This window comes from Heterodontus francisci, chromosome 15 (assembly GCF_036365525.1).
Source record: "Heterodontus francisci isolate sHetFra1 chromosome 15, sHetFra1.hap1, whole genome shotgun sequence".
NCBI classification, from domain to species: Eukaryota; Metazoa; Chordata; class Chondrichthyes; order Heterodontiformes; family Heterodontidae; genus Heterodontus; species Heterodontus francisci.
Genome location: NC_090385.1, coordinates 38,822,324 through 38,850,049, shown reverse-complemented (window position 1 = coordinate 38,850,049; position 27,726 = coordinate 38,822,324). Strand labels below are relative to the sequence as shown.

Genomic DNA, 27,726 nt, shown 5'->3' with positions numbered 1-27,726 from the left:
ACTGGTTTCAATCTCACTTTGAAGAGCTGGAAACTGTCATAGCCGCTAAGCGCATTGCACTGCTGAACTACAAGAAAGCCCCCAGTGGGTTAACATCCATAGCACTTAAAACAGCCAGAAGCGCTGCACAAAGAACACCTATGCAGTCATATTCAGCTGGCCTCAGACACCAGAAACATCAGAGGAATGATGGCATTAAGAGAGCTCTTGGGCCAACCATCAAGAAGATCGCCCCCCTCAAATCTAAATCAGGGGACACAATCACTGACCAATGCAAGCAAATGGACCACTGGGTTGAGCACTACCTAGAACTGTACTCCAGGGAGGATGTTGTCACTGAGACCGCCCTCAATGCAGCCCAGCCTCTGCCAGTCATGGATGAGCTGGACATACAGCCAACAAAATCGGAACTCAGTGATGCCATTGATTCTCTAGCCAGCAGAAAAGCCCCTGGGAAGGATGGCATGACTCATGAAATAATCAAGAGTGCTAAGCCTGCTATACTGTCAGCACTCTACGAACTGCTTTGCCTGTGCTGGGACGAGGATCAGTACCACAGAACATGCGCGACGCCAATATCATCACCCGCTATAAAAGCAAAGGTGACTGCGGTGACTGCAACAACTACCGTGGAATCTCCCTGCTCAGCATAATGGGGAAAGTCTTCGCTCAAGTCGCTTTAAACAGGCTCCAGAAGCTGGCCGAGCGCGTCTACCCTGAGGCACAGTGTGGCTTTCGAGCAGAGAGATCGACCATTGACATGCTGTTCTCCCTTCGTCAGCTACAGGAGAAATTCCACGAACAACAGATGCCCCTCTACGTTGCTTTCATTGATCTCACCAAAGCCTTTGACCTCGTCAGCAGACGTGGTCTCTTCAGACTACTAGAAAAGATCGGATGTCCACCGAAGCTACTAAGTATCATCACCTCATTCCATGACAATATGAAAGGCACAATTCAGACCCCTTTCCAATCCTGAGTGGCGTGAAACAGGGCTGTGTTCGCGCACCCACACTGTTTGGGATTTTCTTCTCCCTGCTGCTCTCACATGCGTTCAAGTCTTCAGAAGAAGTAATTTTCCTCCACACAAAATCAGGTGGCAGGTTGTTCAACCTTGCCCGTCTAAGAGCGAAGTCCAAAGTACGGAAAGTCCTCATCAGGGAACTCCTCTTTGCTGACGATGCTGCATTAACATCGCACACTGAAGAGTCTCATCGACAGGTTTGCGGCTGCCTGCAACAAATTTGGCCTAACCATCAGCCTCAAGAAAACGAACATCATGGGACAGGATGTCAGAAATGCTCCATCCATCAATATCGGCGACCACGCTCTGGAAGTGGTTCAAGAGTTCACCTACCTAGGCTCAACTATCACCAGTAACCTGTCTCTCGATGCAGAAATCAACAAGCGCATGGGAAAGGCTTGTCCAGACTGGCCAAGAGAGTGTGGGAAAATGGCGCACTGACACGGAACACAAAAGTCCGAGTGTATCAAGCCTGTGTCCTCAGTATCTTGCTCTACGACAGCGAGGCCTGGACAACGTATGTCAGCCAAGAGCGACATCTCAATTCATTCCCTCTTCGCTGCCTCTGGAGAATCCTTGGCATCAGGTGGCAGGACCGTATCTCCAACACAGAAGTCCTCGAGGCGGCCAACATCCCCAGCTTATACACCCCACTGAGTCAGCAGCGCTTGAGATGGCTTGGCCATGTGAGCCGCATGGAAGATGGCAGGATCCCCAAGGACACATTGTACAGCGAGCTCATCACTGGTATCAGACCCACCGGCCGTCCATGTCTCCGCTTTAAAGACGCCTACAAACGCGACATGAAGTCCTGTGACATCGACCACAAGTCGTGGGAGTCAGTTGCCAGCGATCGCCAGAGCTGGCGGGCAGCCATAAAGGCGGGGCTAAAGTGTGGCGCGTCGAAGAGACTTAGCAGTTGGCAGGAAAAAAGACAGAAGCGCAAGTGGAGGGCCAACTGTGTAACAGCCCTGACAACCAATTTTATCTGCAACACCTGTGGAAGAGTCTGTCACTCTAGTATTGGCCTTTATAGCCACTCCAGGCGCTGCTTCACAAACCACTGACCACCTCTAGGCGCTTACCCATTGTCTCCTGAGACAAAGAGGCCAAAGAAGTGAGAATGCCAATTTAGTGCTAAATTAGGGATAGATTTATGCTGTAGGTTCATGCCCACTAGGAACTGGACTGAAACTGTTCTGACTTACTTTGCATAAGACCCTTACACCCATTTGCTTTTCATTTTAATCTTTCCTTCCATTAGAAAGGGAAAGGGAATTTGGCCATATGCTTAGTGGCAGTCCATATATATTGATATTCGAGGGAGCTAAATTGTCGGCGACTGGTTAGCACATAGTTGAAGCACATTGGGGTCAATTTTCACTGCTTTTGCCTGGTGTAAACCGTGGCCCGGAGTCAACTCCCCCTTGTCCCCTTTATTCCCTATACCCAGTTGATCCTGGCCGTCACATGGGACTCTTAATTCAGGCTTAGGCTGAGTGTTAGGGATATCGGATTTCAAGGGAGCCACCCTCCAGCTTAATCCACAGCTACAGTTAATGGCTTAGTACAAAGAGGAGGAACTCAGTCCTTTCTTTAACTATCAATTTACTTTATTCACGTTGTTGTACAATGTAAGAATAAGGCTTATACACTTAGTTCGACAAAAGCATGCAATTCAAACTGAGTTATTCAGTTAATAACAAAACTAGCTAGAATTCATAAGCACACCCACTAGGTTCCGCGGACCTTTCCCTGACCTAGTCACAGAATACAAAGGATATTACCCAAAAAAGGGAGAGTTAACGCTGGCCAGGCGTTCCGTTCTCTCTCTCTCTCTCTTCTACGTCGTCGCCGCGTCGCTCACGCAGGGTCTTCCGCTTCCACGATGGTTGATCTCCGGAGTTTTCGCTGGCTCTATGCCCAAAAAGCTCTATTCTTATCCTGTTGCTTATCTCTCCAAATCTGAGCTGTGTCTTTCCGGTTGGTTTAAGCTTGCTTGCTCGTTCACAGCTTCTCTTAATTGGCCCAGGCCCAAAGACCCCGGTATCACACCGTGTCCAAATAAGGCCCTTTTCCTGTGTCCTGTTCTTTGTCTTGTTCCATAAAGTAATTAGTTCAAACTGGTTTTTACCAGCACAGGCCAGTGTCCAAGCTCCAGGTTACTACAGGTCAAACAATTCCAGCAGTTTGTAACTGATTCTGTGTTTCTTACAGCCCCTGGCCAACACTGGTGTGAAGGCCTCATAATGGAGTGAGTAGCCTTACTGTCCTGTTAACACTGGCAATGTTGCTGGCTTCATTTTGAAAAGGGCTCACTGGCAAATGCTCAAAGCATCTGCCTGTTTCCAGTAATTAGCACTTGTCAATATGGAAATCTTAGTTCTATGACGTGAATATGACCCTAATTGCCATTGTTGGTCAGAATTGGTCTCAGCATGCACCATGCAGTTTCACAGGCAATGGAACCAAAGAACTCACCCAATGTAAGCATCAAATGAAGTGTTCTTCCAGGGCCCACAAAAATAATCTGACTGCTGCCCTGAGGCCCCCACCACCACCAACTCCCCCCACCCCATGATCACGAGACCCTTCCCCCACACCCAATTTACCCAGTTGGCTGCTGTCCCAGCTCAATCTTGAGGCCTCTTAAGGCAAGTTACATCAGGATGCCAGATTGGCACCACCACCAGCCCCCCACCCCCACTCCCACCCCTGAGTTCAACTGCCAAATTTAAATAAGGAAGGACCTCACAATTGCAGGGCCCTCTTCATTTTCAGAGTGGGTGGCTGGCCAGCCAAAAATCAAAATGAACCCATTGTGAGAGGAACAAACTTTAGCTCCTCAGTTATGAAAATTCTCAACGCTCTGGTGGCGTAACAAGTTGTTGACCTTGGAGCGCATGGGATACTATCACCTGTCATAGATACTGGCAAGTCTCATAACAATGTTGTATAGTTGGCAGATCCATTATTTACTATTGCTCACTCTCCATTTGTGTTTTATTGTTTAACTGTTTACTGTCACAGAACTCTGTATCAGGAGTCTTGCCCCCACTGACTTAAAAAAAGCCAGACCTTGGTAGAGTCAATGGAAAGGAATATTGGGTGGGTGTATCAGGCGACTGATCTGATAATAGCAGTTTTACACCCCACCTCAGTTGAATGCTGTGCATGTTGATTTAGCAGGACATACATTACCAGGACTAATGGTTTATGGTGACTGAGTGAATCAAGTTACATAAATTCCAAAATTTTTCACTAGCTTTTGGGTTTGTATTTAGTGATTTTCTTCCATTTTCCTATGTACACATCACACCTTTGACATTGCCTAAAATGTATTGGCCAGCTCTTCTTCAGTCTGTTCTGTAAGGCTTATTCCCTATCACACTGGATGCTATAAAGGCAATGCAGTCTAACTAGGGAATAACTATATAAATTTTTAATAAAGGAAGTTTGCACATTTGCTAGTTTAAGCTGACTAGTTTAAAACCTGGGGAAGATTTCCTGCATGTGCCTTGTATAATGAAATTATAATCCCATTTATAAAGAGCAATTTTATTACACATGGCTCACAAAGAAAGCCTTCTCACTTATTGATTTATTTGTGTGCCTGCATGGGAATTGGTTATTAACTTAAATGACATATAATCTTCAGAATGGAGACTGTGGAATAGAAAATTGGTATTATTCTAGGTTACAGTATATGGTTGATATTGCAATCAACTTGCAAAGAACCTTGAATTTTTCAGTGCCAAATCAATGGTGCAGCCTCTCGCATGTATAACATTGTAGGTAGCTTTGCAAGTTTTCGAAACCTGGATAAGTGGACAGCTGTGCAATAATCAAGCTTCAAAAGCCCAAGTCTGCCATCACTATTTACTTCATCTTCTCTTCAGCCCTTTTCACCCTTGGTGCATCTCAAATATGATTCATTCTTGGTATGTGAGCATTGCTGGCAAGGTGGTGATGAGTCTTGCTCTTTGTGGAGATTTCTTACACTGAGTGGCATACTAGGCCACTTCTGAGGGCAGTTTAGAGTCAATCATGTTGGTAGGGACTGGAATCATGTATAAACCAGACCGGATAAGGAAGACAGATTTCCATCCTGAAAAAAACATTTGTGAATCAGTTTGTTTTTTTCTGAAAATTTTATGCATAATATATTTTTATTTCTAGATTTTTTAAAGTGAATTAAAATTCTCTAACTGCCATGGCTGGATTTGAACTCACAATCTCTGGATTATTATTCCAGATCTCTGAATTACCAGTCCAGTAACATACACACTGTCTTACTGTGCACCTACAGAGTGTTGCTCTGCACTGTGGGCTTTGGTCTATCACCTCAATTTTTAAAAAGTAGACTCTTATTAAGGCACATTATTGGTGTAGCTTAACATTCTGCAACATATCCCATGAATTTCTACCAAGCATGATTTAGTGCCATCTTTTTGCATAGAAATTCCCAGTAGCAGTGAAAGTAATTGTTGTTGCAAGTGGTTTGTTATCAGTCAGAAACAATCATTAGTACTTTTCGGTAGTGGATCTATACTATGCTTTCTCTTCTAACACTTGTTCATTCTAACACTTCTTAAATTCCTTCCTCAAGGATTTAATACGACGGGACATACTTTACTACAAATGCAGAATTGACATGGACAAATATGAAATAAATGACGTTGTTGATGGGAGAGATGACGAATTTAATGTTAACGCCAAGAATGCCTTCAAACTTAAGAACAAGGAAACAGAGGAAGTGCACTTATTCTGTGTAAAGAAGCCAGAGGAGAAGCAAAGATGGTTGCGAGCACTTCATGAAGAGAGGAAAATGGTTCAAGAAGATGAAAAGATAGGCAAGATCATTTATTATTTCTCTTCCCCTGCCAAAAGAGTTGTGCTACATAATACCATATTTATAGTAATAACAGACTAAGAACCATTTCAGTTTGTTGAAATTGTGCAGAGTAACCTTCTTTCTAGCAAGAATGTTGTATCGGTGAAGATGGAGGATTCTGGATGGGTAGGAGCAGATTATAAGTACTAACTCAGTTGAAATAGTTGTTCTAAATGATAACAGAAATGCTTAAGCTCTGTGCTCTGGGAATGGTTTACTGTTCACAGGTTCTTTTAGATTGATAGTGGAACACTAGGAGAATGGTAGTCAAGGAAAGACCCATAACTTTCAAGTGTCTTCCCTTTTTTATTTTACCAGAGTGTTGCTGATTATTATAGAGTTCATTGGTAGGAAAGGATGCCATATTCCATTACTTCCAAAAGCGGCTCTATCAACCCAAAAGAAGATGGATTCCTGAGGCTGTCACAGGCTCAAAATATGTCTTCTTTGCCTTTGTCAGGTGGGATCAGTGACGGAAATGTTGTACTTCTGCTACTAATGGCATTTTATCAACTTAAAAGTGCCTCATTATTCTCCCCTAATTTTTTTAATGTATGCGTTGCTTGGGGCTGAATGTCGAGCACATTCAGTGCTGTAACTTCAACAGAATTGCATTATAAGTACTGGAAGTTGGACTGGGCTCTGCATATGCCGGGTCCCAGCCTCATGTCAGGGATTTCGGACTCTGCCTGCCTCAGACAAGGCTATTGACGTAAGGGTTGGAGGTGTTCCCAATGTCAGGAGTTCCTACGTCCCTGGTGAGCTAAAGTACCAGGAGTAGCATGTTTAACACCAATGGAACTAGGAGTGCAAGGCTGGGATTGTGGCTGCTTCGACAGTTGTGACCCTAATAGTATAGAAGCTTGCCAGTGGCATGATTATTGAAGGACTTCCTCCTGACCCTGCAAACTGGGCAGGCACCTCTTGGCACTTATTCAGAATGCAACCCCTGTGCAGATTTTCAGCTCCCTTGTGTGTTTTATGAAAGGAGCAATATCATGTGCCATTATGCAGAAAAGATAGTTTTAAATAGAGAATTTATTAAACAATGATTAATGAATGATAGAGTCGTAGTGTCATTTATGGCACAGAATGAGGCCACTCGGCTCTTCGATGCTATGCTGGATCTCCCTAGAGCATTCCAATCAGTCCCATTCCCCTGCTCTATTAGTGTTGCACTTCAAATTTTGAAAGAAAGAATTTACAATTAGATAGTGCCTTTAACAGAATCAGGACTTCCCTGTGCAATAGGAGAGACCGTGGTGTAGTGGTAACATCACTGGACTAATAATCCAGAGGCCTAGGCAAATACTCTGGGGACACAGGTTCAAATCCCACCACAGCAGCTGTAAAAATGTGGAATTGAAAGCTAGTTTCAGTAATGATGTCATGAGACTATCATTGTCTGTTAGGAAAAAAAAACATCTTTAGGGAAGGGAAATCTGCTGTCTTTACCTGGTCTGGCCAACATTTGACTCCAGACCCACAGCAATGTGGTTGACTCTTAACTATCCTCTGAAATGGCCTAACAAGCCACTCAGTTCAAAGGCAATTAGGGATGGGCAACAAATGCTGGCCATGCTAGCGATGCCCACATCCCATGAAAGAATAAACAAAGGATTGATAGTTTTGTACTATCTGTTAAAAAGAATGAATGATGCACACCAGTGGCCTTGAAACGTACGAACATACCTACAAATTAGGAGCAGGAGTAGGCCACTCAGCCCCTCGAGCCTGCTCCACCATTCAATAAGATCATGGCTGATCTGATTGTAACCTCAACTCCGCATTCCCACCTACTCCCGATAACCTTTCACCCCCTTGTTTATCAAGAATCTATCTATCTCAGCCTTAAAAATACTCAAAGACTTTGCTTCCACCGCCTTTTGAGGAAGAGAGTTCCAAAGACTCACGACCCTCTGAGAGAAAATATTTCTCTTCATCTCTGCCTTAAAAGAGGAAACATCCTTTCACATCCACCCTATCAAGACCCCTCAGGATCTTATATGTTTCAATTAAGTCGCCTCTTATTCTTCTAAACTCTAGCAGATACAAGCCTAGCCTTTCCAACCTTTACTCATAAGACAAACCACCCATTCCAGGTATTAGTCTAGTAAACATTCTCTGAACTGCCTCCAACACATTTACATCCTTCCTTAAATAAAGAGACCAATACTGTACACAGGACTACAGATGTGGTCTCACCAATGCCCTGTATAACTGAAGCATAACCTCCTTATTTTTTATTCAATTTCTCTCACAATAAATGATAACATTCTATTAGCTTTCCTAATTACTTGCTGTACCTGCATACTAATCTTTTGCAATTCATGCACTAGGACACCCATACCCCTCTGCATCTCAGAACTCTGCAATCTCTCACCATTTAGATAATATGCTTCTTTTTTCCCTTCCTGCCAAAATGGACAATTTCACATTTTCCCACATTATACTCCATTTGCCAGATCTTTGACAACTCACTTAACCTATTTATATCCCTTTGTAGCCTCCTTATGTCCTCTTCACAATTTACTTTCCTACCTATCTTTCTGCCATCAGCAAATTTAGCAACCATACCTTCCGTCCCTTCATCCAAGTTATTTATATAAATTGTAAAAAGTTGAGGCCCCAGCACTGATCCCTATGGCACACCACACATTACATCTTGCCAACCAGAAAATGACCCATTTATGCCACTCTCTGTTTTCTGTTAGGGAGCCAATCTTCTATTCATGCCAATATGTTACCCCCTACACCATGAGCTTTTATTTTCCCCAATAACCTTTGATGTGGCTCCTTATCAAATGCCTTCTGGAAATCTAGGTACAGTACATCCACGGTCCCCCTTTATCCACAACACATGTTACTTCTTCAAAGAACACCAATAAATTGGTTAAACATGATTTCCCTTTCACAAAACCATGTTAACTCTGCCTGATTACCTTGAATTTATCGAAGTGCCCTGTTATAACATTTTTAATAATAGCTTCTAATATTTTTCCTAAGACAGATGTTAAGCTAACTGACCTATAGTTTCCTGCTTTCTGTCTCCCTCCCTTTTTGAATAAAGGAGTTACATTTGCTATTTTACAATTGAATGGAACCTTCCCCAAATATAGGGAATTTTGGAAAATTAAAACCAACGCATCAACTATCTCACTAGCCACTTCTTTTAAGACCCTAGGATGAAGTCCATCAGGACCCAGGGACTTGTCAGCCCAGAGCTCCACAATCTGCTCAGTACCACTTGCCTGGTGATTGTAATTTTCTTGGGTTCCTCCCTCCCTTCCATTTCCTGATTTACAGCTATTTCTGGGGTGTTACTTGTATCCTCTATGGCGAAGACTGATGCAAAATACCTGTTCAATTCATCTGCCATCTCCTTATTTTCCCTTATTCCTTCCCCAGACTCACTTTCTATAGGGCCAACACTCACTTTGTTAACTCTTTTCTTTTTTAATTATCTATAGAAACTCTTACTATATGTTTTTATATTTCTAGCCGGCTTTCTCTCGTACTCTAACTTTTCCCTCCTTATTAATCTTTTAGTCACTCTTTGCTGTTTTTTATATTCTGTCCAATCTTCTGACCTGCCACCCATATTTGCGCAATTATATGCTTTTGCTTTAAGTTTGATACTATCTTTAACTTTTTTAGTTAACCACAGATGGTGGGCCCTCCCCTTGGAATTTTTCTTTCTCGTTGGAATGTACCTATTCTGTGTATTCTGAAATATCCCCTTAAATGTCTGCCACTGCATCTCTACTGACCTATCCCTTCACCTACTTTGCCAGTTCACTTTAGTTAGCTCTGCTTTCATGCCATCATAATTTCCCTTATTTAAATTTAAAATACTAGTCTTAAACCCACTTTTCTCTCCCTCAAACTGAATGTAAAATTCAATCATATTATGATCGCTGCTGCCTAGGGGCGCCTTCACTATGAGATCATTAATTACTCCTATCTCATGGCACTATACCAGGTCTGGTATAGCTTGCTCCCTGGTTGTCTCCAGAAAGCATTGTTCTAAGAAACTATCTCAAAAACATTCTATGAGCTCCTCATCTAGGCTACCTTTACCCATCTGATGTTTCCAGTCTATATGTAGATTAAAATCCCCCTAACAGGCATGCATTATTTCTTCCTTTATACCCCGTCCTACCATGTGGTTATTGTTAGGGGGCCTGTACACCACTCCCACAAGTGACTTCTTGCCTTTATCATTTCTCATCTCACCCCAAACTGCTTCTGCATCCTGGTTTCTGGAACTTAGGTCATCCCTCTCTATTGTGCTAATACCATCATTAACAGAGCCACCACTCCACCTTTTCCTAGCTTCCTGTCCTTCCTAAATGTCATGTACCCTTCAATATTCAGGTCACAATCTATGCCATCCTGCAGCCATGTCTCTGTAATGGCCATCAGATCGTACTTATTTATTTCTATTTGCGCTTTCAGTTCATCTGTTTTGTTTTGAATGCTACGTGCATTCAGATACAAAGCCTTTAGTTTTGTCCTTTTATTGTTTTGTAACCTCTCGCCTTGTCTGCTGATTCATTCTTAGATATGTACTCACTGTCCCTTCCTGTCACAGTCTGTTTATCCTTTCCCATATTAATACCTTTCTCTCTTGCCTTGTCTTGACTCTGATTTCTCACATCTTCCCAAATTTGATCCCTTGCCCCCACTATTTAGTTTAAAACCCTCTCTACTTCCCTAGTTATATGGCTCGCTAGTACACTGGTCCCAGCACAGTTCAGGTGTAGACCGTTCCATTGGTACAGCCCCCACTTTCCCCAGTACTGCTGCCAGTGTCCTACGAACGGAACCCACTTCTACCACACCAGTCTTTGAGCCACGCATTCATTTCTCTAATCCGAAAGTATGGTGTGCAAATATTAGATGATAAATAGGATAATATCTCCAGTGCAATAGCAAACAAAAGAATTTAATATGAATACTTTAAGCATGGTATACTATTCTTCAAATGGTATAATTTCAAGACTGCTGTTTACTGTTGCTTGACAGCACTAGTCTGTTGTTGGTGGTCCAGTTTATTCAACATCGGTTCTGTCTAACTCAATGACTGTATTCCTGCAGTTTTTTGCTTATAGTTATATTGTATCTTGATATGCACATTAACTTGCATAATTGTGTATAGACTAAAGTCAAATTGAGACAGCAAAGGTTGTTGACTTCTGTTAGTACTGAAAGATGCGGATTCTGAAGCGAATTGGACACATGCATGATTTTCACTGAAGTTTAAGTTGTTTCTGATGCAGTGGATTCTGTACTTATTTTCATCCATTATGAAAAGATGACAGTTGAATCAGTGCCTGTCCTCACCTGACACCTGCATACCCAGGGGTCATTGGATAGCAATCATGATCAGGAAAGCATTTTGGCTTAGATCAGGAAGTAGTATGTGTGGAAACTAGAAATATCAATGGTCAGAAAACACTAGTGGCAGTAGTTCATAGACCCCCGATCAGTATAGTTATACTGTTGGAGAGAGAATTAAGCAAAAAATTATTGGAGCTTGTAACAAAGGCATTGTAATAATTGTGGGGGCTTTAATCTTCTTATAGATTGGACCAATCGAATTGGCAAAGGCAGTCTGGAAGATGTGTTTGTAGAATTCTTTCGGGACAGTTTCTGTAACAATACGTTTTGGAACCTACTAGGGATAAAGCTATTTTAGATTTAGCATTGTGCAATGAGGCAGGGTTAATTAGTAATCTCATAGTAAAAAAATCCACTAGGAAAAGTGATCAAACTGCAATTGAATTCCATATTAAGTTTGAAAGTGATATGCCCCAGTTCCGAACACAAATCTTAAACTTAAAAAAAAACAATTACTTAGGTCTGAGGGAAAAGCTAGCTAAGGTTGATTGAGTAAATAGACTGAAACATATCACAGTAAATAAACAGTGGGAAACATTTAAAGAAAACATTCAAAGGGCAGTATTTAATGGAGGCAATGGGTCTCGCCCACTGACTGAAGAGCCGGTGTTGCCTCTTTGTGGGAAGGCCTGCCGCATTACATGCCAATCAGGCACTTAACTGGGCAGCAGTGGGCCTTCCCTGGGATTAAGGACCATGGGGACGGAAGTCCCACGTGCCGAGAATTGTTGGCCAATCAGAGGCCAGCAGCTCTTTTACTCAGCAGCGCCAGCAGGGAGGCGGTAGCTGCTGCCGATAATGTACACAACCAAGGCCCAGAATCGTTGATGGACCCAGGCCACACGGGTGAGTGATGATGGTAGGGGTTTTGTGGGGTGGGAGCCACAGAGTCGGCAGCAAGGGCAAGGGGGTGCCTCTCGTGGGCCATCCTTTCCCAATGCCGGATCCTTCGATCAGGCACTGAGCGCCTCTGAACAAGGAACTCCTCCTGTTGTTTCCCCTGGCTAGATAATTTAGAACACGGGGGCACAGTCCCAGGATAAGGAGCCAATCATTTGGCACTGAGACAGGGAGAGATTTCTTCACTTAAAAGTTTGTGAACCTTTGGAATTCTCTACCCCAGAAGGTTGTGGATGCTCCATCGTTGAATATATTTAAGGCTGAAATAGACATATTTTTGGTCTCTCAGGGAATCAAGGGATATGAGAAATGGGTGGGAAAGTGGAGTTGAAGCCCAGCGATCAGCAATCATTGTATTGAATGGCAGAGCAGTCTCGACAGGCAATATAGTCTACGCCCGCTTCTATTTTTTACTTTCTCATGAACCCAACTTATTTTTTCTTTTCCTGCCTGAAGGCAATTATAGTGCTGTAACTTCTACTTTGGCTAAGATCGGCTAACTCAGCACAGACCTGTTTATAAGCTTGGTTCAGTTCATAGCCCCCTCATGTCTGAATCAGAGGGTTTTGCATCTGAACACCACAGCAGAGATTGAGTTGTTCATCTGACACTGCAGTGAAGCAATGAGGAAGTCCTGCATTGCTGGAGGTGCTTGCTTTTGTGACTTTATTGGAAATTAATAACACAGAAAGGTTCACACATTTGCTTATATAAAAAGATGCTACCTAAATGTACAAAATGGGCTAAATTTAGTGCAGCCATTTGGAGCGGGAATGGAAATGTGAGAGGCCGGAGAATAGCGTCAGACAAGTCTGCCCAGAAATCCTATGTTGTGATGTCGTTTCTGAGTTTAGTCAGGAGCGGGAAAGCACCAATGCGATGGGAATGTAATTTAAATTGTTAGAACAGTTAGTTTTAATACAATAGCTCTTAATTGTAAGCAATTCAATGGGAGGGCTTAGAATTAAGTGCACAATGGCGGCCCTCACGTGACTTTGGAACCTCAGCCATTGAAAGCTGGTGGCACCAAGGTGAGACCTCAGTGCCACGAGGGGTAGGCAGCCATGACCAGCACTGCATAGGGGAAGAGTGGGAAGAGAAGGCTATTGTCAGCCTACAGTGCTGTGGTTCTGTATGGGTGGGCTTGGTCTCAGGTACCAGTACCAGGTGAGCTGGGTCATGGATGGTCTGCAGGGGTGAGCAGGGTCTCAGGTGCCAGTACCTGGTCAGTTAGGTCTTGAGTGGTCAGCAAGAGTGAATAGGGTCTCAGGTGGTCTGCAAAGGAGGGCATGGTTTTGGGTGGCTGTATCAGGTGGCCAAACTGTTGGCTGAGATGGTCAGTTGCCCATACTGCTGGGTAAGAGGATCAGCTATCAGCAAGAGTGGGCACTGAGGGTCATCAGGGAGTCTTCTGAGAGAAATAGCAATGGGAAAGCTGCCAAGGCAGGTTTGTCTCGGCAAAGACAGTGCTCTAGAGGCCTACTGATCACCTGGCATGAGTCTCATATATCCTGTCTTTTTGGACCCGCATGGCATGATGCAGTGCCACCAAAAGAGAGAGGTCCATGAGGCAGCTGCACCTGCCCGTGAAGCTCCACGATGAGAGCAACAGCAGATGACCATGCCAAGAAGGACCCACCAGCGCCAGAAAATGTACAGAACTCAAATCAGCTACCTCCAAATGTCTGAGTGGCATTGTCAGTGAAGACTGTGGCTCTGCAGGCAGGCCATCGCCAACTTATGCGCCCTGCTCCAGGATGAGTTATGACCCATGGGTTTTGGTGATCACCATATGACCGTGGCCTTGAAAATCACTGCGGCACGTACTTTTACATGTCTGGATCATTCCAAGGAACTACTGGGGACATGTGTGGCACCTCCCAGGCAGCTGCCCACCGCCGCATCAAAGAGGTGACCATTGCCCTGCTCAAGAGGGCCGGCGCTATCGGACTGACCCTGACAGGCTGAGAGGGCAATCAGATTCGTGGCCATTGCTGGGTTCCCCCCAGTGTAAGGTGTGATAGATTGCATGCATGTGGCCGTCAAGACTCCGACAGGCCAGCCAGCTGTCTTTGTCAACAGGAAGGGCTTCCATTCCATCAAAGTCCAACTGGTCTACGACCACCGAAAGCATTTCCTGCAGGGATGTGCCAGCTTCCCAGAAAGCAGTCATGACACCTACAGACTTCGACAGTCCAAGGCACCAGAGCTTTCCAGGACCCCTGCTCATCCTCAAGGATGAATTCATGGGGACAAGGGCTACCCATTGACGACACGGCTACTGACGCCTGTGAGGAACCCTTGCACTGCAGTAGAGGAGAGGTACAACACTTGCCACTGCTCCACCCAAGCATAAAGAAGGCCATTGGGCTGCTAAAGATGAGATTCTGTTGCCTGGATTGATCCAGTGGAGCCCTGCAGTATCACCCAATGAGGGTCTCGCGTATCCTGGTTGAATGCTGTGTTCTGCATAATCTAGCACTGCAGCAGGGGGACGACCAGCATGACAAGGACATGATTGAGCGACACTCCTCAACCACTGAGGAGGACGAGGAGGAGGGTGATGAGCAGGCAACAATGTATGTTGAAGCCCTAGTACCCCCTTCCAGCACCAAGTTGGCCTCTCATAGTGAAATCAGCAAAGATTCACCTCAATGCATGCAGTCTGTCATCTCATTTCTACTTGTCTTCTGTGCCTAGCACCCAGTGGACCCACAGGCTATGGCCCATGGGAGATGCTAACCAAATGAGGGCTGTGCCTGCATTGGCATCCACTAAAGGGGAAGGCTGAAGTCAGCAGCTCATAATTAAGTCATGATAGAATAATAATTTTCCACAATGAAAGTTAATTTCAAAAACAAAAGAACTTTATGAGAAAACAAATGTCAAATGTCAAACACCCATGAAACCCAAGTGTGTTTAGGTGGTTTTCTTTATACATTTACGAGTGCTTCTGCAAGGTGTGACCCCTGCAATAGCAGCTGTTAAAACAGTTAAAACAGCTCTGCAAGCAATCTTTCCTACAGCCAGTAGAGAGAAAGTTCATGGAAAATACTGGCTCAAACAGTGGAAAAAGAACTTACCTCAAGCTGTAGAAGACAGATCACAGAACAATAGGCTGCAAGTAAATCGGGTGAGTCATTGTGTTGACTAGCAAGGGATACTGCTTTAAAAAAAAGTTCTGAAGTCCTTCAAAAGATCATTTTTCTTCAAAAGCTCCGTGTAGAAAAAAATGGGGATGACCTGACTCCTTTCCCAAGCTGATTGAGGTCGGTGCCATTACAGGAGGCATCCGTTAGAAAAATCGCAGGAAAACCCAGATCACTGTAGAGCCTTCATCCACACAGCCAAAGATTTAAAAAAACAATAAACTACTGGAATGTGAATAAAAGCTTCCATTCAGGAAGCCATAGTAAAAAAAGACCCATTAAAACCACTCCAGTGTGACGAACATAAACAAAAACGCTTTTAAAAAAAAACCTTGATCTGCCTATTGAACAGCTGTATAAACAGAATAGGCTTAAGTGCTGGAAGCAAGATAAACACACAGCACTAACAAACACCCGCTCCTGTAAATCAAAGCAGCTAGTATAAATAACAGAGAGTTTCTTTAAGGAGAAACAATGCAGAGTCATAGAACAAGTCTTAAAGCAAGTTTTAAACAAAAGAACAGCAGAAAGATGGATACCGAATTTCCCAGCATGAACTGGAAGGCCTTAGATATCCTATCCGAGTTCCAACTGTTGAAACAAAGAATGCAGTTATGCTTCTCAGACCAAGTAATTGTAGAACCAGAAAAACAGGCTGTGAAAACACTAATTGCAGTTGGAAATGAAAGATTACACAGAACCAATATCTCAGGCTTATCTGAAGTGGACCAGAAGGATCCCGCAAAGATATGGCAAGTGCTGGAAGATCAACACCGATTAAGAATGAATTTTAGAATTCTCTACCTGGAATTGATGTCCTACAGGCAACAGCCACAGAAATCAATATACCAGTTCATCAGTAAGGGAACAAATGCAACTTCTCAGAAACTGAGCTGCTGGACAGAACAATAGAGCTAGTGATTGTATTAACACCCATTGAAGCATTTCAGAAAGAACTCTTGGGGAAAAGGAAAGGTCACAGCATTGATGCACTGCTGGAAGATGGCAGGAAATACAAAGCCTTTGTAGCTGAACAACAGCACCTGCAAGCACTAGGTGCAGCCAAAAGTATCGGCACCATAACCAGGTCGAAAAGAGCACGCAAATTGTGTGGTAAGTGCGGTCTGTTCCACTCACGGTGAAATTGCCCTGCATTTTGTGACCTGTGTAAGGCGTGCGGTGCAAAAGGACATTGGGCCTGCCTTTGGAAGTAATCTGGCTCCAAAGATGCGGCCAGAAGCCGCAGTAGGATACAGACAAACAGAAGACAGGCGCAGCAACAGGGCAACAGCAACAAGGAGAGCACCAGAGACCTGCGTAAACGCAAACCGATACACAAAGTCCACAGTGAAACAGACCTGAGACACGACTCAATGAGGAGTAATTCTCAGCTAGAAGATGAACAGGTGTTTCACATTGTGAACCTGACACATCATGTTGATGAAGTCAAACAACTGGAAGCTTTAGCTACCATTAACATCATGTGCCCAAAGAAAGCTGGCAAACACATACTCAGGGTCAAGATTGACACCAGCGCTAGTACAAATATCCTACCAGTCCGACAACTCAAAGATATGTACTGGAGTCGTTGGAAATCAATGATACAACCGACAGCTGCCAAGTTATCTGCATACAATGGGTCACCCATCCCTTGCCCTGACACGCTAACAATGTAATGCAGCTATGGAAAGTTGGCGTGGAAACCACAAATATTCTACCTTGTAGACACGAGCAGACCAGCAGTGGCAGGACTACCAGCGTGTGAGGACTTCAACATCATAACTATCCACGAGAGCATTGTCAAAGGGAAATCCTCAAGGACCAGAACCTATTCACAGACTCTGGCCAGCATCAAATGGTGCAGTCTGGAAGCCCGGCAACAGCACAACTATGCTGCACCTTCACTTCTGCTCTATAGAGAACTGCCAGCACCACAACAAGCCGGAATGGACAGGTACCTCCATGAGACCAGGTCCTCCTCCCCCAACAAATCCTCAACCTTGAGCCCCAAGCCTTCAGACGTGGAGGATGAGGAGAGGTGAAGGGCATGCAATTTCCTGAAGAGGCAGAGGAGGAATGAGTTGAAGCATTGTCTGTTGGCTCTTCGAGATGAGCTGCAGGAACTTTCCAAGAATGAGAAGGCCTCAAAAGTGGCCAAATTGAGAAAAGCACCACAGTATATTAACAGGCTGAAGGCAGAGCAACAGAAACTGAATGCAGAAAGGGAGAAATCTCAGAAAAAAACAGCAACAGCTGAGACGCAAATTCTCCGAACAAGAGTTGTCAGACCACCAAGATAATTTATGGACTCCTAAGCTTCTAAACTTGTAATGTTATAATCTATATCTCATATAACTAGTTTTGATGTTATCTAATGTTATGTGTTTTTTTTAATTGCAACATACAAGACTCAACTTTGGAAAGAAAGGGGATGTTGTATGATTGCTTTAAGAGTGATGTCCTTTTAAGATCTTAGTTTGCTGATGAGCTAAGTACCAGGAAGTAGTCATGTGACTCTATGCCAGAGTCTCTCTGCAACTGTAACACCCAGAGTAAGGTTCTTTAAGTAGTTAGCTCTGTACTGCACATAATAGTTAGCTGTAATAAACCTGTTAGAGATCTTCAACCAACTGGACTCCACGCATCTCATTTATGTTGCATCAGACAACATAAAAGATCTTATACATGAGGAGCTGGAAAAAACTCCAGAGGCCTTATCTTTCTCTAGCCTTGCCACTGCTGTGTTCAGCTCATGGCCAAGGTGATGATGTGCAGGTCTGCACACATCTGTGGGATCTGGCTCTCCATGAGCGTCGCCAACTTCCCGATGGAGAATGCCATGCCATCATATGCATGAGACGTGGCAGCACTCATGACATGGATTGCTTCCTCCATCATCCACTCATGACTGCGCATTGCCTCTGGCATCTCCTCCAGATGTTGCCTTACCCCTCCCTGCAACCCCAGCATACCCTGTGCTGTCAACACCAGAGGCTTGTCATGAGCCAGGCCAACCACAGTCCTCCAACTGTCAGTGGCCTCAGCTGTCACAGCCTCAGCCAGCTGCTCGGGTGCGTATATGGTGCTCTCACCAGCTTGTGACACTGATTCTACAGCCAAGCAGAAACCCACTGAGGTGAAAGTATCTGCGCTGGTGGAAGATGCAGGAAAGTGCATCCTCTGACTCCTGATCATCTTTAGAGGTTGAATTATGTCCTCCTTCTACTACCGTCTCCTGCAGACACCGACCTGCATGAGAGAACACAAACGTGTGGGTTAGGATGAGCAGATCTCATCGTGCCAACCATGCATAATGGGGGTTGTAATATTACTTATTCCTTTGGTCTGTGAAATGTTGTAAGATTCACAGGACTACAAGTAATATCCAAAGAAAATGTGAGTTTTATTATAACTTATCGAGAACATATATACACAAACAGTTACTCCACAAGCAGATCTAAACACATCTCACTCTGTCGGCTACAGCCACAACCAACTGGCTATGCGTGATCTTCACTTACAGCTCTTAAGGTGGTCGCTTCTTAAGGTCATCCCACAACAGAGGTCTCCAGAAGTGATCTGTATGTCGAAGGAAGACAATCTTTACTCTCTTGCGCAGACATTCCAGTCTCACTTTAGGCTATTAAACGGGCTACCCTGGGGCCTCGCTAGTTCAAGTGCCTCCTCCTCAGCCGTGGAGAGAGGCCTGATGTCTGGAATGCCTCTGTCATTCGGAGATGTCTCCCTTCTGCTATGGGCCCTCTTGTCCTGCAAATGGAGAGAGGGAGATTGTCACACTTTTCAGAGAGATCAACATGCCAGTTCTGCTACTGGCAGCCCCTCGTCCCCTAATGGGGTATCCCATTTCGCTCATGCTCCTGTCAGCGCTCAGGGGAGTTAATGGAGATCAGCTGTGAAAGAAGGTGCTCTGTGGCTGAGGTACAGCCATGTATCTGTCAGGATGAGGTGTTGCTTAACCCCCTTTGCCAGCGCCTTTGTGGTGCCTCCCTCTCCATATCCTGCTTCCTCCTGTGTAGCCACATGGAAACCCTAAAAAGGAGAGAGGTAAGAAGCAGTCACCTTGGCAGAATAAAGGAGGTCATTGACCCTCTTGCCGCACTGTACCTGTGTCCTGGGAGTGACCCCATGGCTGCTGATCTCCTCTGTGATCACCATCCAAGTTTGCTTGTCACTGGGGAAGAGGACCTCCCGTTTTTCCCTTGCAGCCTGGAGAAGAATCTCGAGGGAAGCATCGCTAAACTATGGGGCCATCCGGTGTCTTCCTGCAGCCATGGTCACTTCAGGCTCGCATTCAGCTCCTTGCCTATCAGGCAGCAGAGGCACCAGAAAGGATCCTGGGGCAGCAGAGGCAACAGAACAGGTCCTGGGGCAGCAAAGGGCACCCAGGAAGGCACCCCTTTACACCAGGCAGGAATGAATGCAGAGCTGGCAGGCCTTTAAATATGCTGCCAGCACCTGCTCCGGAGTCATCTGATGCCATATTCGGCGTCTTGTATCCCGCCCCCGCCACATGATTGGCTGAGCCCCACTCTTCCATTATTATAATTGGCTGCCTGCCACATGATTGCGGTGACCAGCCACATACATGACAAGCGGGGACGGTGCCCACTTCTTGGTCCGCTGCCATAGCCTGCGATGGGCTCACTAACTCCAGCCCGATATTACAATAGGTGTCATCTTGTCCAGCTGAAAAGTGTAAAAAATCCTTTATCCCATGATTTATTTTTCTGTTTGGCTTCTGATATGTCCCAATTGAGAGGAATGTGCTGTGCAATAACATTTTGAATATATTGGGATAAAAAGTGCTGTGCCAGCTCCTGACTCTGTAAATGGACACAAATTCATGAGCTGGGAATGTGCAATTTCCTGATATATGTTTCCAGTGTGTTTCAGAAGCAGGAGCCAGTGCAGTGGAATTTTTACCTCATAGTTGCTAACTTGCAACTAGTTATTCATGGGAAGCAGATTATGGGGGGGAAAGATGGTAAGTCGCTGAAGTGCTATTGTTTAGTAACGAATGATCTTGTTAGACATTTCTTAGTTAAAAGTTTTATGTAATATGTAAAGTATATGATACCAAGCCCAGTTTTTAAAAAATTGATACATCTTTCATGTTAATGACAGCAGTGGGCTTTATGCTTGTACATATTGCACACTGACAACCAGATGTTTTGAGGTCAATCCCAGTTACATAGCAAACTCCTGGCCTGGATTGAAGCTCTTGCTGGGAGCTCACACCCTGATGCCAAGAGGAGTAGGAGGAATTTCTGGTACACCACCACAGACATTTAAAGGGCTGGGTTTTTACCCAATGAAAAATTCATCTGAGCTTGGAACTCTCTGCTGGAATATGGAGCAGCACCAGCTGTGAATTTCTTGCTTCATGGTTGCAGCTGCTGCTTCTGGAAGGAGCAGAAGGCGGATTCCTCTGTTTGGCACTGTAAGGCACCCTTCTTACAAGACAGTGTTCAGTCTGTACTGGAGGAGGTGGTAGAAAGGGTGAATGCAGTATCCAACAACCAGAAGACCTCAGAGTAGATGAGAAAGATGTTTCTCAGAAGAAAATTTGCCACAGCTATGCTACCAAGCAAATCCTCATACTAAGTAGCAGTATATGGATATCTTAAAGTGTTTCTTCCCAACCCATGCACTTTGACTGCACTCTTTTTTTAATTCATTCATGGGATCTGGGCTTTGCTGGCAAGGCCAGCATTTGTTGCCCATCCCTGATTGCCCTTGAGAAGGGTAACCCTGTAGCTCTTTCATACTTTAACACGACTACACTGCATGACTAAACTGCAGCAAGCATACTCTCCAAATGAAACTTAAAACTAAAACTATTGTTGCACTTAAAGCTGAATTGTGTGCTCTACCATCAATATTCCAAGCAAGGCTAGGTGGATGCTCATTGACTTACATACTTGCTGGGATGTTAGATGGATTCTTGCATCTCACTCTATTTGCTCTTCAAACACCCAGAATCTCAACACCACTTCTTCTCCTTGCTAGACAAGCCAGGACATAACAGAAAGGAGGCAGGCCCTGCAATTTCAAACCTGTGACTCACGAAAGAAGCAATGCTGGAAAATGTGGGACTGAAAGCACTGAGGAAGTGGAGTAGGGTAATGTCTCCCAAATTCAGAGCTAATACCATGTATTGCCTGCTATTTATTTTCCTCTCCTACTCACCCACTCACTGAATCAATCATTCATTCACTCTCACATAACCATACATTCCAGTACCACACCATGACACACATTGCCATATAAGCAGCATGCAAACGCATGTTGTTGAGCCAGTTATCTTCAGAATCAGTGTCAGTATCTAGCAGACTTCCTCCTTTGCCTACTCCACAGTTTTGGATCCACGAGTGGCAAAGTTATACAGCATGCAGCAGACAAGATAATCTTTGTAAGTTAACCAGGTAATATGGTGGGACTGAAGCCTGTGGTGCTTACTAATTCATCTAGCATCTGAAGCCTATAATATGTTTAATAATGACTCTGGCCACTGCATCAGCCTCATTATATTTACAGAAAATGCTGGAAATACTGAGCAGGTCAGGCAGCATCTACAAAGAGAGAAACAGGGTTAACATTTCAGGCCAGTGACCCTTTATCAGAATAGTTCTGATGAGGCATCTGATGAAGGATCACTGACATCTGCATCCGCAGTATTTTGCCTTTTCGGTATATCTACATTTACTTAGTATTTATGGATATTGCAAGAATGCCTGAGCCCGGCTCGAAAATATTTCTGAATAGTCATCCTCCCAGTTTGCCTTAATCTTCAAATAAACCAGGGACAAAGGATTTCCTTAAAATAACTGAGTCATGACTGCTGCATTATTTTGCATGTTCTAGGTTACTGACCATTTTTACATTTATGGAGTAGAACCCTTGCGATTTTTGAACATCATATGGACAACCCCAGATTTTTATGTGGGTGCCACCAATAATGTGCTGATAAAGGCCCTGAAAATCCACAGCTGTTCCAACATACACCTGTTGTAATATTGGCAGAAGCCTGCTTGATTGGAATGGAATCTATGTCAGAACTCAAATACACAGGGTCAAAGACTTTCAGAGAAGTTTCCTCCCCAGCTAGTTAGCAGCAGAACTGCCACCTTACTCAAGAATGGTCATCAATGTAGATGGGGACAGAAGCTCTGAACTTTGCAGTTCCCATGTCCTGTGCCATTAGTATGACCCAATGAATGGCTGATGAATGTAGGCCTGGTCTGACCAAGTGTTGTGGCTAACCAGGAGAAGAAGTACAGAAAGTGTAGGATGGAGCTTAAGAAAGCAATTAGGAGAGCAAAGAGGGGATATGAGAAAGCTCTGGCTGGTAAAAGTAGGGAAAATCCCAAGATATTCTATAAGTATATCAATGGGAAGAGGATAACCAGGGAAAGAGTAGGATCCATTAGGGACCGAGGGGAAAATCTGTGGGTGGAGCCAGAGGACATTGGTAGAGTTTGAACGAATACTTCACATCTGTCTTCACCCAAGAGAATGAGGATGTAGATATGGAACTCAGAGAGAGAGACTATGAGGTTCTTGAGCAAATTGTCATAGGGAGTGACAAGGTATTGGAGGTTTTGGAAGGCTTAAAAGTGGACAAATCTCCAGGTCCGGACGATTTGTGTCCCAGGATGCTGTGGGAGGCGAGGGTGGAGATTTCAGGGGCTCTGACCCAAATTTTTAATTCCTCTCTGGCCACGGGGGAGGTGCCAGAGAACTGGAGAACAGCTAATGTGGTCCCACTATTTAAGAAAGGTTGTAGAGATAAGCCAGGGAACTACACACCACTGAGTCTCATGTCAGTGGTAGGGAAACTATTGGAGAAAATTCCGAAGGAGAGAATCTATCTCCACTTGGAGAGGCAAATTTGATTAGGAATAGTCAGCATGGCTTTGTCAGAAGGTGGTCATGCCTAACAAATTTGTTTGTAATTTTTCAGCATGTGACCAGGTGTGTAGATGAGGGTAGTGCAGTTGATGTAGTTTACACGGATTTCAGCAAAACCTTTGACAAGGTCCCAAATGGGAGACTTATCAAGAAAGCAAATGCACATGGGATACAGGGTAACTTGATAAGGTGGATTCAAAATTGGCTTAGCTGTAGGAGACAGAGAGTGATGACAGATGGCTGTTTTAGTGCCTGGAAGCCAGTGTCCAGTGATGTACCACAGGGATCTGTGCTGGGTTCCCTATTGTATAAACGACATAGATGACTATGTCGGGGGTAGGATCAGTAAGTTCGCGGATGACACAAAGATTGGCCGAGTGGTTAATAGTAAGGTTGAGTGTCGGGTTACAGAAAGATATAGACGGGATGGTCAAATGGGCAGAAAAGTGGCAGATGGAATTTAACCCTGAAAACTGTGAGGTGATACATTTTGGAAGGAGTAATGTAACATGGAAGTATTCAATGAATGGCCTGACACTGGGAAGTCCGAGGAACAAAGGGACCTTGACGTGTTTGTCCATAGACCTCTGAAGGCAGAAGGGCAGATTAATAGGGTGGTGAAAAAGGCATATGGGACACTTGCCTTTATCAATCGAGGCATAGATTACAAAAGCAAGGAGGTCATGTTGGAGTTGTATAGAACTTTGGTAAGGCCACAGCTGGAGTACTGTGTGCAATTCTGGTCGCCACATTATAGGAAGGATGTGATTGCACTGGAGGGCATGCAGAGGCGATTCACCAGGATGTTGCCTGGGATGCAACATTTAAGCTATGAAGAGAGGTTGGATAGGCTTGGGTTGTTTTCGCTGGAGCAGAGAAGACTGAGGGGTGACCTGATCAAGGTGTACAAGATTATGAGGGGCATGGACAAGGTGGACAGGGAGCAGCTGTTCCCCTCAGTTGAAGGGTCAGTTATGAGGGGACACAAGTTTAAGGTGAGGGGCAGGAGGTATAAGGGGGATTTGAGGAAGAGCTTTTTACCCAGAGGGTGGTGACGGTCTGGAATGCACTGCCTGGGAGGGTGGTAGAGGCGGGTTGCCTCACATCCTTTAAAAAGTACCTGGATGAGCACTTGGCACATCATAACATTCAAGGCTATGGGCCAAGTGCTGGCAAATGGGATTAGGTAGACAGGTCAGGTGTCTTTAATGCATTGGTGCAGACTCGATGGGCCGAAGGGCCTCTTCTGCACTGTATTATTCTGTGATTCTGTGATTCTGAGAAGTTGGCCTCGCCTGGGAGTCCAGTCTGAAATTGTGGCCGACACTTACAAGGGCTAATTTTTTTTGTAGGTGAATAAAGGGCGTTCTATAGGGAACAGCTAACGAATGTTTCCTGCGGATCCAGAAATCTCAGCATTTGTACTGAGATGCACCCCATAGTGGATTTTCAGAGCCGAAGTATTTTCCATTGTGAAAAATAGATCAGCAATCTGCTTGATGCACCTGTGCACTGTGGACTGATTAATGTTCCATATGTTCCTTGCTTGCAATTCGAACAAAACTTCATCTCCTCGAGTGTTAACTCAGTCTGCTTTTTGATGGATTGAAGAGTTACACAGGCAAAATATAGGATTTAGTGAAGATCCCTGGGTTATGCTAACATGCAAGTAGATATAGGGCAACGTGTGTCAAATCCCATAAAAGTAAGATACTCTGACTGGTGAAGGGCACAATCAGTGCCACAAAATACGAGATGGTATCTACTGCAAGCCCAAATTTGTAACACAGGGCAAAACTGAAATGCTGCTAAAATAAAAGTTGACCAAATTCTCTTTTGAATAATGAGAATTAAATGGGTCATTTAACATAGAGAAATGTCTTGAGGTGCTTTATAGGCAGGGAGGAGTTGAGGGAAGAGCTAGGGAAGATGATCTATGGCATGGTCCAGGAGTTAGGTTTTGAAGATTAGGAGAAATTTCACAAAGAGGAGGGAATTATGAAGGGATTTCAAGCCTGCAAACGAGTGATGAATAAATTCACGGCCTCTGATGTTCATAAGGGTTTTGTAAACGAGAAGGGGGACTTTGCGATCAGTGCTTTGTGAGGTGAAAAGCCTATGGAGTTTGGTATGATCAGGGGTGATGGATAAGCGAGACGGTGCAGAGTAAAATAAAGACATCATAGTTGTTGATGAGTTGGAGACTGTGTAGGGTAGAATTCAGGGAATTTGCAAGAAGACCATTAGAGAAGTTGAGCCTCGAGTTGATGTAGGCATGGATGAGAGTTTTAGCAATGATTGGAGTGAAGTTGGGATGGAGGTTAATGATACCAGGGCAGTTTTCATGCCATTGTTACAAGATTCTTAATTTAGCATTAGTAGGAAGGATGAATGAGAACGGGCAGAGACTGCTTGAGTTGTGTACCTATCATAACCTCTGCATCACCAACTCGTTCTTTCACACTAAACCCTGTCACCAGGTTTCATGGAGGCACCCAAGATCGCGTTATTGGCACCAGCTAGACCTCATCGTCACAAGGCGAGCCTCCTTAAACAGTGTTCAAATCACACGTAGCTTCCACAGTGCGGACAGCGACACCGACCACTCCTGGTGTGCAGCAAGGTTAGACTCAGACCAAAGATGTTGCATCATTCCAAGCAGAAGGGCCACCCGCGCATCAACAAGAGCAGAATTTCTCATCCACAGCTGTTACAAAAATTTCTAAATTCACTTATAACAGCCCTTCAAAACACTCCCACAGGGGATGCTGAGACCAAGTGGGCCCACATCAGAGACGCCATCAATGAGTCAGCTTTGACCACCTACGGCAAAAGTGCGAAGAGAAATGTAGACTGGTTTCAATCTCATAATGAAGAGCTGGAACCTGTCATAGTCGCTAAGCGCATTGCACTGTTGAACAACAAGAAAGCCCCCAGAGAGTTAACATCCGTAGGACTTAAAGCAGCCAGAAGCACTGCACAAAGAACAGCCAGGTGCTGCGCAAACGACTACTGGCAACACCTATGCAGTCATATTCAGCTGGCCTCAGACACCGGAAACATCAGAGGAATGTATGATGGCATTAAGAGAGCTCTTGGGCCAACCATCAAGAAGATCCCCCCCTTTCAAATCTAAATCAGGGGACATAATCACTGACCAACGCAAACAAATGGACCACTGGGTTGAGCACTACCTAGAACTGTACTCCAGGGAGAATGTTGTCACTGAGACTGCCCTCAATGCAGCCCAGCCTCTACCAGTCATGGATGAGCTGGACGAACAGCCAACAAAATCGGAACTCAGTGAATCCATTGATTCTCTAGCCAGCGGAAAAGCCCCTGGGAAGGATAGCATTACCCCTGAAATAATCAAGAGTGCCAAGCCTGCTATACTCTCAGCACTACATGAACTGCTATGCCTGTGCTGGGACGAGGGAGCAGTACCTCAGGACATGCGCGATGCCAATATCATCACCCTCTATAAAAACAAAGGTGACCGCGGTGACTGCAACAACTACCGTGGAATCTCCCTGCTCAGCATAGTGGGGAAAGTCTTTACTCGAGTCGCTCTAAACAGGCTCCAGAAGCTGGCCGAGCACGTCTACCCTGAGGCACAGTGTGGCTTTCGTGCAGAGAGATTGACCGTTGACATGCTGTTCTCCCTTCGTCAGATACAGGAGAAATGCCGCGAACAACAGATGCCCCTCTACATTGCTTTCATTGATCTCTCCAAAGCCTTTGACCTCGTCAGCAGACGTGGTTTCTTCAGACTACTAGAAAAGATTGGATGTCCACCAAAGCTACTAAGTATCATCACCTCATTCCATGACAATATGAAAGGCACAATTCAACATGGAGGCTCCTCATCTGACCCCTTTCCTATCCTGAGTGGCGTGAAACAGGGCTGTGTTCTCGCACCCACACTTTTTGGGATTTTCTTCTCCCTGCTGCTTTCACATGCGTTCAAGTCTTCTGAAGAAGGAATTTTCCTCCACACAAGATCAGGGGGCAGGTTGTTCAACCTTGCCCGTCTAAGAACGAAGTCCAAAGTACGGAAAGTCCTCATCAGGGAACTCCTCTTTGCTGACGATGCTGCTTTAACATCTCACACTGAAGAGTGTCTGCAGAGTCTCATCGACAGGATTGCGGCTGCCTGCAACGAATTTGGCCTAACCATCAGCCTCAAGAAAACGAACATCATGGGGCAGGACGTCAGAAATGCTCCATCCATCAATACTGGCGACCACGCTCTGGAAGTGGTTCAAGAGTTCACCTACCTAGGCTCAACTATCACCAGTAACCTGTCTCTAGATGCAGAAATCAACAAGCACATGCGAAAGGCTTCCACTGCTATGTCCAGACTGGCCAAGAGAGTGTGGGAAAATGGCGCACTGACACGGAACACAAAAGTCCGAGTGTATCAA

The 27,726-nt window shown here is 44.7% G+C and overlaps 1 protein-coding gene across 2 annotated transcripts in view; it reads left to right on the top strand.

Annotated features, from left to right (window-relative positions):
- arhgef9a (Cdc42 guanine nucleotide exchange factor (GEF) 9a) overlaps positions 1 to 27,726 on the top strand; it is a 176,901-nt gene that overhangs the window by 123,246 nt on the left and 25,929 nt on the right. For both annotated transcript variants that reach the window (XM_068047936.1, XM_068047935.1), the window contains one exon: positions 5,634 to 5,877. In XM_068047936.1, the coding sequence (XP_067904037.1) occupies positions 5,634 to 5,877 (244 nt within the window). The remainder of the gene's footprint in view (positions 1 to 5,633; positions 5,878 to 27,726) is intronic.